Consider the following 11,330-nt stretch of genomic DNA (forward strand, 5'->3'; position numbering starts at 1 on the left):
CAGCGGCCGAACGGGGACAGAGATGCCGGGCTTCGAGGGGAAACGAGCAAGAGAGAGAGAGAGAGAGAGAGAGAGAGAGAGAAAGAGAGAAAGAGAGAAAGGGCCGGGACAAAAACGTCCGAACCGGAGAGTCGGTTCCCGAAGAGAGTCACAGATCCCACAGCGAACGATAAAGGTTCGGGCTAACAGAGACGACGAGGACGAAGACCGGGGGACAGACGGAAGAAACGGAACGAAACGGAACAGAACGGGACGGGAGGATAGTAGTAGACGAAGACGAAGACGAAGAAGAGGAGAGGAGAGGCCCTGGCGAGAGAGGTATGGGGAGAAGGATGGACAGGGAATGTTCAGAAATGAAGCAGCAGTCGCGCCGGGGGTAGAGATGGACCGACTTTTACCTACGTCCGGGCTGTTTGTATGCGTTCGTCCGAGATCAAGTTTTTCTCGAGTTCTGAATCTCCGGCAGCGGCAACGGCCACGGCAGCCCCGACTCGAATCCAACTTGATTTCCTGGCACGCGGTTCATCTTGTCGTTTACTCTCTCTCTCTCTCTCTCTTTCTCTCTTTCTCTCTTTTTCCCTCTCCTCGTAGCACTCCTGCTCTCTCCTACAGAGCCCCCCTTTCGATCCCCCACCAACCCTTCTCCGCGGCCTCTCTTTCTCCCTTTCGCTTTTGCTCAATCATCCCCACTAGGGGTCGAAGGCACTCGGGGCGAAAGTAACGTTGAGAAATAATTCGAAACCTGTTAGAACTGTGATCGAACAATTTCGGACACGTGACGCAATAATACAGTCGAGAACACTTAATCCACTCATCGGCTACCGGTGATTGTCCCGTAATTTTTTAATAAATCAACTCCGATCGCGAACTAGAATATCACCACCGGTAAAACGTAATCCTGTCGTTGCATTTGTGATTATTCGATTTTATGCATTTATGACGAAAATGGGTGAGCACGATTTAAAACAGTCGACGTACTAAGAAGATCGAAAGACGTCAGCGTACCGGTTTCAGCTTAATAAACTAATTGAAAAAGAAGAAAAATATTTTTGTTTCGCTTCGGCGACTCGCAATCGATACAAACATTTTTTATCCTGCACAAAGATTCACAGTCCAGCGATTCCTATTATCAAACTGCGGATCTTTGTGCAAAATAGAAATCGATTGCGTTGTATCAAGTTTAAATGAAAAGAATGTATAATAGTTTCAATTATTTTGAGAAGTCAGAAATAATAGAGCGATTTCCTTAAATTTTTTTACCGTCCTCGTTCTTACTTATCAGAAACAAAAGAGCAATTTCCTTAAATTTTCTGACCGTCTTCAGTTTTTTGAGTTATTCATTCCTCTCGTAAATCTGCAGTCTACAATTGAACCCATCAAATAATAGCTTTTGCGAAAAGAAACGACTAACGGGAATTCGCTGTTAATTGTTAAAGAAATTGTCACATTTGTTTGTCCCCTACGTCGAGGACTCGGTCGCATCGAGGGGTGGTCGAGGGCCAGGAATACGTGGCTTATGAAAAGGAAATAAATTTCTCGAAGCCACTTTCCACCCCACGTGTCGCCTCTCGATACTCTCGCGGTGTATGCAGACGGTGTTCCGGGAGGAAGCCACAGGCCACGAGGCTAATTTTCAGTGAGAAATGTCGTATCGGAAGGGAGGGAGACAGCTCGATTCTCCGGTGCCTCGGAGATATCTTAATGGACCGAGGAAAGTGGTCCCGAGACGCGACCACCTTGCTTTCCATCCTATCGTTCCGCATTTCTTTGTTCCTTTCTCGATGTTCAATGGCCGATCGACCGGTGTTTATCGGTGCCCCGATGCTTCTGCCGGGCTCTCGGAATCGTTCGGATGATCACCGATTCGCCAAATATCCGAGTGGAATGATAAATCCGATGGTCTTCCGAGATGCTCTCCCGATCGGCTCGACCGATTGCCTCGCGTTTAGGAAACGTCTGTTGCACCTTCCTCGTGAGATCGTTCCTACCCGATCCACTGGGTGGATCGAAAATCGCACCAGCATAACCTGTCAAGGCAACGAACACCACTAAATCAACGTAACTCGTATTACAGCGATTTCTCGATATAAGTCGCCGAGGCCTGGATGGTAAACGTCGCGGAACTGTCCCCACTACCGAGAGGATTAATCGGTTCCCGTGACAAAGTGTGATTATCTTCCACTGGGGCACCTCCGTTCTTCGATTAGAAATTGACGTTCATTTGTCATTTATCGTTCAGTCGTGTGCTAGATGGTTAATAATAAATAGACAGAGGGTCTTAAAATGACAAAGCAGAAGAAACGAGTTTAACACTAGGTTTACCCGTCAAAGTGACGGGTTCTAATGTTTTTAAAATTATTAAGACTAAGGATGCACACATGAGAAATTATTTGTTAAATTTATTTCTTTGGGTATATATTATTTTTTAAATATTTCTAAAAATCTGGGTTGCGCGTTCTTGTTATTGTTATAAGGTAATGCAAAATAGTCACTTTTAGCGCTCCGTAAACCTAGTGTTAACCCTTTGCACTCGTCGCTATTTTCATTCTAAAACTAAATTGTTCTTCCGTCTTGGAATATTTTCATTTTATTCATACGAAACTGATCCGATTGCCACGTATAATATTTAAACGTTTAGTAATCTATTAAATAGAAATTCTGTAATGTAACAAATATTCTGTAATATTTTTTGTAATTTGAAATAATGCCACAATAATTTCTAGTGGTGCTTCAGAGTCACCACTCGAGTGCAAAGGGTTAACACTACTGGTGAAGCTCCGCTGTCCAAGGTCAGTGCAATGTCACATTGCCAAGTGTATACTGTTCCACCGTAACTGTCATAGTTGTAAGCTAAGATTTGATCCGCCACTGTATACATTGTTCATGCAAATACTCATACGTTCACATTATTGATAAAACGAACGTCGAAGAACGAAAAACGAACGAGACGATAAAAGGACGAGCAGTCTCGTCGTGTCCGATACCGGAGAAATTATTATTATTAATAATAATAATTAATAATCCTATCCTAGGACACCCTGTACCGGCTAGCTCCAGCTTCCATCAGGGGACAAATTGCTTACCTTAAAGCCGCAAATTATTTGCAAGCCTGTCTATAAGTTTTTTGTAAATTTTCTTATAACTCACCCTCATGTTAGCTCACCCTAATCACAACCTATCGATCGATTACCTGAAATATCCATTATGCTTAAAGGTTAGAGAGCCTCTGTTCTAGGTACCTTTAACACCCAAACCCTCAAAGTAAATTTCCAGGTTAATCCTGTTTAAAAAAAGAAAAAAAAAATATGTCCGATACCGGAGAAAGACGTGTTATTAATAAATGATTTTATGCTTCCCGTCTGTTTAAATTCCTTACATACTTGTCCGTATCGTCTACAATTTTCGAGTGATGGAGAACAGCGTCGAGAAAACGGGGCTTTCAACGGCAGGATCGCCCTGTAGACGCCGCCGACTCTCGATCGCGGATCGCTAATTACGACGGGGCTATTGTTACGAAACGCGGATTCCCAGCGAAACGAATTATCGCGTCACGCCGTAAGACGGGAAGCTCGGTTGAATCGCGCGCATCACGCGACCCGTAGCCGAGGATTAATAAATCCGTTCGGACGCGTTCCGCTCGTGACAAACGAGCCCCGCGAATCGGTATCCGCGCGCGCGACCGAGCCGATTCCGCGTGCCTCGGTTGCCCGAGCGGCTGATCTTTTCTCGAAAGCCGGCTGGAAACGGCGAAGATTCCAGCGCGCGGGGTACTTTCGGGGCCGGGAACGTTAAACGACCGGTATTATTTATGGCGATGGAATTTCCACCGTGGAACGTTTGCTTTCGCAACGATCCGGGTGTATCAAGAGAGTGGTCCGTAAAATACAACTCCGTGCACCGATCTCGGAAAGTTTTCGTGGCGCGCGGTAGTGGTGATGGTGGTGGTGGTGGTGGTGGTGGTGGTAAATACAGTGTAATCGCGGCGATTATTCTAACAATCTTCCTCGATCTTCACCCGTTCGATTCACCTTGGGTGTGTTACCCCGGCCGTTCACGATCGTAATGAAAGCATCGAGCACCGTTTCCACTCTACTGATCTTTATACGTGCTAGACGGAGGCCGCCTATTTATAGCTTTCAATTTAATCGGAAGATTTCGAGGATCCCGAGAACTAAATCCTCTACTCCGACCGATCTAACATCCGCGGAGAACTCTGAATCACTTTTTGATCGCGTGACCCCCCCTTCTCCACAGCGACAGTTTATCGCAGTCGCATAAGTGGCATGCCTCGTTCAACGAGTCGGGGCCAATAAGTACTACACAGTTGAAATAGTTGAATGTTACAATAGTTGAACAGTTGAATGTTGAACAGTCGAATGTTAGATCGTTGCATATGGAATGTCCGATTTTAGAAATATTGTCACGATCCACAGATTTAGTAGACACCTCCAATTTTACTTTCATGCGAAGTTTATTTCATTATATACAGTAACGAGCAAAACCGAGTCTACAATATTTGAAGCAACATAACTTTTTAAAAATTAGATCAAATGACTTGAATTTTATTGAGAAGTTAGAAGTTGGTTTTTTCAGCTTTTTTATCTGAGCCTGTATTGAAAATTTTTAAAATGTTTTTGATTCGCTTGAATAAATTATATCCATGCTGAAAATTTCACCGATATTGGTAAATTCGTTTACGAGTTATAAACGCTTAAAAGTGGAAAAATTGCCATTTTTCACGATTTTCGACTTAAAATCGTTTTATTACTTAAAATCGCACTTTTAATCGGAATTAACCAATATCGGTGAAATTTTCAGCATGGATATAATTTATTCGAGCGAATCAAACACATTCTTTAAATTTTCAATACAGGCTCGGATAAAAAAGCTGAAAAACCAACTTTTACTATTTCTTTTGCGATTCCGACCAATTCAAATTGTTTTCAAAAATTTTTCACACCTCGTCTAATAAACTAATCCTTCTAACCTCTCGATAAAATTCAAGTCATTTGATCTAATTTTTAAAAAGTTATGTTGCTTCAAATAGTGTAGACACAGTTCCGCTCGTTACTGTAGTTCTTGGTCAAAATGTATCGATTAATCAACGCACTATTCCTCGACGGTGAAGAACAGTACAAAATGGAGGGTGACAGTCGGCAACACGAAGCAGCAAAAAGTCAATTTTTACAATCGAGATGCTTGTAATTCATTGGCAGAACACCTCGCTTAAATCCGTCATATGCAGCGACCTAATGAAACGATTGTCGAACCAATCTTATCGTGCCTGAAATGAGAATACAACGAACCTAACATCAGAGAGATCGTTCTACGTATAGCTAAATAGTTTCGTATAATTGAGCATCGTTGATCGTTGGAAGCTAGCGAAACGAAAGCGATGGAAGAAACCTTGCGATATCAATGATCGTCCCAGGTGATCCGGAAAGTATGCAACCTATGCGCGCGTATGCGTCGAGACAAAGGCTAGCCGGAGGTCCCGCGATTTCCATCCGCGAGAAAGAAGGGGCACAAAGGACGAATCCGGCGGTGTTGCAAAAACCGGCGAATGACTTTGAGAACAGAGAAAGAGAGAGAGAGAGATATATATATATATATATATACCTGGACGATCATTAATATCGCCGGGGATGATCAATCAAAGAACGGTTGGGACTTACTTTGGTGGACGTCGTACTGGGCCTGGTACCACCAACACCGATCGCGTACAGCTCCACCTCGTACCACTGGATTCCAGTTTCCCTGTCGAGCGCGGCGGCCGTCGACAGTATGCCTGTCTTCGTGTCGACGTCGAACAATCTGTCGACCTGCGGACCACCGCTACCAGCGGTCACGTTCGTCACGTAATATTCGAGATCGACGTTGGATCTACGGCTGCGAGCGGTCACCCTGAGAATGCTTGTGCCGATCGGTTCGTTCTCGTACACACTGCCCTCCATCTGACCGCGGTGTTGCCAGACCGGTTGATCCTCGCCGACGTCGTCGCCGGGCACTATCACCGTCAGATAGGTCTCGGTGGATCTTCTCTCGGCTTGCACAGCTTCGTCGGTGGCTCTGACGCCGATCTGATACTTGGACACCTTCTCCAGGCTGGTCTTGAGCGACCTGGACATCCTCATTGTCAGTTGACCGGTGTTCCTATGGATCCGAAACATGTCCGAGTAGTTGACGTTGGATCGCAACAGCTCGTACGTCAGCTTCCCGTTGGTGCTCGAGTCCAAATCACGCGCGACCAGCTGGCACACCGCGATCTCCGTTTGATACTGAAGATTGCTACCCTTCAACGGCATCACCACCGCGGACATGCTGACGAAGATCGGCGCGTTGTCGTTGATGTCCTCCACTATCACGGTCACCAGTTTCTCCGCGGACAACCTTGCGCTGGGTGGTTGGGCTCTATCGGTGGCGACCACCACGAGCTTGTACGTGTCCACTTCTTCTCGATCGATCGGCAACAGGGTGCGTATCACCCCGGTGGACGGATTGATGCCGAATCGTCTGACCTGATCCTCCGGGTCCTGGCTGGCGATCGAATAAGTGACCCCGCCGTTCTCTTTCGAGTCCGGATCCTCCGCGGTGATCGTGACGATCGGCGTGTGAACGAGGATCCCCTCTCGGATCTGCCGGGCGATCGCGGTGTTCGGGAACACCGGCGGATTATCGTTGGCGTCGATCACCTCGACTAGCAGGGTCGTCACCGAGCTGAGCCTCGGGTGGCCACCGTCGCTGCAGCTCACGTTCAACGTATACCTCTCGAGCTCCTCGTAGTCCAACGGCTTGCGCAGGTACAGCGTGCCGGTCAACGGGTCAATGTAGAAGGTGTCCCGCCTGTTTCCGGCCGATATGGCGAACGTCAACTCGCTGTTCGGTCCGAGATCGTTGTCCGTCGCTTTGAACCGCAGCAGCTCCGTGTTGGTCGTCGTGGTCTCCAGAACGGAGATCCTCGACTCGTTGTCGACGAACCGGGGCTGGTTGTCGTTCTCGTCGAGCACCTCGATGTGAACGGTGGTGTTCGAGGAGAGACGCGTCTCCAAGCCGGCGTCGTGCGCCACCACGGTCAGGACATAGTGATCGGACGTTTCTCTGTCGAGCTGCTTCGTCAAAGAGATCTGACCGGTCGCCTCGTCGATGGTGAAGTGTCCGTGCTGGTTCCCGTCTTCCAGCGAGTAGAACACGTCCCCGTTCAAACCCTCGTCCGCGTCCGTCGTGTACACCCTGAGCAATTGGGTACCGGTGGCGGCACCCTCGTTCACCTGCACCCTGTACGGCAGCCTCTGGAACTGGGGAATGTTGTCGTTGACGTCGGTGATGTAGATGACGACCTTGACCCGATCCCGAAGCCTGTTCGCACCGTTGTCGGTGACGGTCGCCTCCAACGTGACGTAACTGCTGCCGGTGTTGCTGACCAACAGCTCCCTGTCGAACGCCCTCAGCGACTTGATGAAACCGTTACGCGGATCGACCACGAAGTCCTGCTGGCTGACCGGCAACGAGAACATCAGATCGGCGTTGCGTCCGACGTCGCGATCGGTCGCCAAAAGTTTCCCGACGAACGTGTCCGGCGGCTCGTTCTCGCGCAGACGGAAGATGAAGCTGGAGTTGGTGAACTCGGGCGCGTTGTCGTTCTCGTCGATGATGTGCACCACCACCGGGACGACCGAGCTTCTGGCGGGTGTTGCTTGATCGGTGGCGGTCACCTCCAACGCGTAATAGTCCTGCTCCTCCCGATCGAGAACGTTCTTCACGTACAGCTGTCCATCGGGGAATATCCCGAACCTAGCCTCGGCGTTCCCGTCGGTGACGCTGTAGAGGACGCGACCGTTGGCACCGAGATCGGCATCGGTGGCCGTCAACGAGAAGAATCGGTCGTTGACCGGCGTCGACTCCGGCAGAGAGGTCTCGTAGCTGGTCAGCTTGAAGACCGGCGTGTGATCGTTGACGTCCTCGATCGTCACCCTGATCTGATGCTGCGCGGACAGCGGCTGGTTTCCGGAATCGGTCGCGGTCACCTCCAAGTGCAGCACGGTTCCCGGCGGAGATCTGATCGGTCGGTCCAGATAGATGATACCCGAGTTCTCGGCGACTCGGAACTGTCCCCCGGGATTCAGAGTCAGGGTGTACACGATCCTAGCGTTGGCACCTGCGTCCCGATCCCTGGCGCGAGCCAGACACACCTCCTGACCTACAGCGGCGTTCTCCTTGAGGAACACCTCGTCCCCGATCTCGCCTTTGGGGAACCTGGGCGGGTTGTCGTTGACGTCGACCACGGTGACGTTGACGGTGGTGTTGCCGTAAGCGAGGCCAGCCCTGGCGGACAATTGCAGACTGTGGTAGACCGCCTCCTCGCGGTCCAAACAGCCGGATGTGCTGATCGTGCCGGTGCTCTCGTCGATCTTGAAGTTGCCTTTGGGATCGCCGTAGACGATCGCGTACGAGACCTTCGCGGCGCTGTACGGCGTCACCTGGACGGTGCCGACCTCTCTGCCGGGCATGTTGCTCACGGTGCCGCACTTGCCCGCGTCTTCGGCGATGCGGAACTCGTAACCGTTGTACGTGTCGAACTCCAACAGCTCCAGGTCCTCCTCGCGTATGATCTCGACCAGAGCGTTCCTCGTTGCGGTTCTGTCGCCGGTGTCCTTCGCGGAGATCTTGAGCTCGTACAGGGTCTTGTGCGCCACCCTCAGGGAACCCTGAAGAGCGATCTCGCCGGTTCGCTCGTCCACCGCGAAGAGTCTCTCGCCGCCGGATTCCAGGGAGTACCTGACCTGCGCGTTCTCCCTGGCGTCGGCATCGGTCGCCGTCACCTTGCCCACCGTAGTTCCTGGCGGGGCGTCTTCCGGTATGGGCATCAAGTACCTCCACGGGTAAAAAACTGGCGCGTTGTCGTTGACGTCCTCCAGCGTCAACGCCACGGTCGCCGTGGACGATTGAGGCGGGGTGCCTTGATCCCTGGCGATCACCAGGATCCTGTACTCCGCGGTGGTCTCTCTGTCGAGCGGTATCTTCGTGGTCAATTGTCCGGTCAGACCGTCCAACGCGAACGTTTTCGGATAATCCCTGGAAACGCTCGAGTGAAAACTGTAAGCGACGCTGCCGTTGGTTCCTTGGTCGTTGTCCACCGCTGTTAGAGTGGCCACCAGACTGTGCGGCGGCGTGTTCTCCGACAGGGTGACCTCGACGACGTTCTGCGAGAACCTGGGTGCCTCGTCGTTCTCGTCGAGTATCGTCACTTTGAGATGCGTCGAGGCGTTCTTCGGATTCGGTCCGCCGTCCCTGGCGAACACGTGCAGCTCGATGCTCCCCTGCACCTCTCTGTCCAGAGTGGCGACCGTGGTGACCAGTCCGGTGTCCTGATCGATGGCGAACCAGCCTTGCTCGTTGCCCGAGTCGAAATCATAATAAATCCTGGCGTTCAGGCCCGAGTCGGCGTCGGTCGCCGAGATACTGGCGACGAAGCTGCCGATCGGCGAGAGCTCCGAGAGCACCGCCGAGTACTCGCTCTGCTGGAAGACCGGTTCGTGGTCGTTCACATCGTTGACGTGGATCACCAGATAGGCGGTCGCGGATCGCGGTGGCGTCCCATTATCGGTCGCCACCACGGTCAGATTGTACTTCGGGATCTCCTCGCGGTCCAACCGGCCGTTGACGCGCACGATGTCGAAGCTCTGCGTGTTGTCCAACCGGAAATGGCCTAGTTCGTTGCCGGCGCGTATCTCGACCGAGGTCTCCCCGTTGAGACCCTCGTCGTTGTCGATCACGGCGACCGCCGCGACGATCGATTCCCTCGCCGCGTTCTCGTCGACGGTCGCGTAACCGAGGGTCGACGGGAAATAGCTGAACTTGATTTCGGGATCGTGATCGTTCGCGTCCAATAGATTCACCGTTACGTAGGTACGACCGTCCTGCCGTGGCGAACCGTGATCCCTCGCGAACACCGTTATCACGCAACTCTTTGGGCAACCGCCACCCGGACGAGCACCGATCGTGCAACTCTGTTGCGGACAGTCCAACGGCTCCACGGTGGTGATCGTGCCGGTTTCCGGATCTATGGTGAACTGTCGTTCCGAGTCCGGCAGATAGTACGTCAGCTTCGAGTTGTCCTCGGAGTCCTTGTCGGTCGCGTGCACCGTCAACACTTTCGTGCCGACCGGCGCGCTCTCGTTCAACGCCACCACGTAATCGCTCTGCTGGAATATCGGCGGATTGTCGTTGACGTCGAGCACGGTCACGTTCACAAGCAAGTAGCCGAGCCGAGCCGGACTGCCTCTGTCCCTCGCGCACACGTTCAACGAATAGTACTCGACCTGCTCCCGATCCAGTTTACCGGTGGTCTCCAAGTGTAGATAAGAGATCTCGCCGGTGGGGTTGCCGGTCACCTCCAAACGAAACTTTCCATCGGTGTTGCCGTCCACGATGAAGTAGTCGTCGACGACCCCGTTCGCGGGCGTGTCCCTATCGGTCGCGGCGTCCAGCAACAGCTTCGTGCCGACCACCGCCGATTCGGAGAAGCTGACCGCTATGCTCGACTCCGGGAACTCCGGATCGTTGTCGTTGATGTCCAACACGAGGATCCTGACCTCGATCGGGTACGTCGGCTGGCTGGATAACACGACCAGGTCGAACCTGTCGCTGCTCAACGCCTCCCTGTCCAGTACCTTGGCGGTGCGGATCGTACCGGTCTTCGGATCCAACACGAACTCCTGGGGCGGTTCGTTGAAACGATACGTGAACCCCGGCATCACCGGTATCACGCCGACCAGCGTGTCCTTCGGCTCGCCCTCTCTGACGTTGAGCAGAACCGTGGTATCCGCCGCTCGACTCTGCATCGCCAGACCCATCGTAGCGCTGTCCTGCGGCAACATCGGCGACCTACGCGGCACCAATCGCGTCACCCTCTGTGATGTCTTCCGGGTGAAATAGTAATCGACCCCGTCGCGAGTCTCCTCGCTGCTCGCCTGGCCGCCATTTTGGTCCACCGACAACAGTCCCAGGACCAGGGCTAGGACCATCGATCTTCTTATGATCATCTCTTCTGTCCCTCGAACGGGCCCCCTTCCTTAGCGAAATTCCTCTCGCGGTTCGACGACATATAAAGGTAACAAGGCCTGGGTTGCGTGCACTACCTATCGTTCCTCGTCCTCATGGTCCACGGCAATTTCATTCTCCTCCACGGGTTCACGTGACCGGCCGTGTACAGGACATGGTACCGTGGATCGGATCAACGTTCCAACCGGTCGCGCGAATGCCTCGCGGATTCCATGCTTTCCTCTCCGTCTCCCCTGTCTTTCTCTCGTTCTCTCTGTCCTTTTCTCTCT

The 11,330-nt window shown here is 51.8% G+C and overlaps 1 protein-coding gene across 1 annotated transcript in view; it reads right to left on the reverse strand.

The window, feature by feature from the left end:
• Ft (cadherin-related tumor suppressor fat) overlaps positions 1–10,841 on the reverse strand; it is a 123,080-nt gene extending 112,239 nt beyond the window's left edge. The window contains exon 1 of the mRNA XM_076802678.1: positions 5,676–10,841. Within this exon, the coding sequence (XP_076658793.1) occupies positions 5,676–10,841 (5,166 nt within the window). The remainder of the gene's footprint in view (positions 1–5,675) is intronic.
• Positions 10,842–11,330: the final 489 nt, after the last annotated feature.

This window comes from Halictus rubicundus, chromosome 17, assembly GCF_050948215.1.
Source record: "Halictus rubicundus isolate RS-2024b chromosome 17, iyHalRubi1_principal, whole genome shotgun sequence".
In the NCBI taxonomy this organism is placed as follows: domain Eukaryota; kingdom Metazoa; phylum Arthropoda; class Insecta; order Hymenoptera; family Halictidae; genus Halictus; species Halictus rubicundus.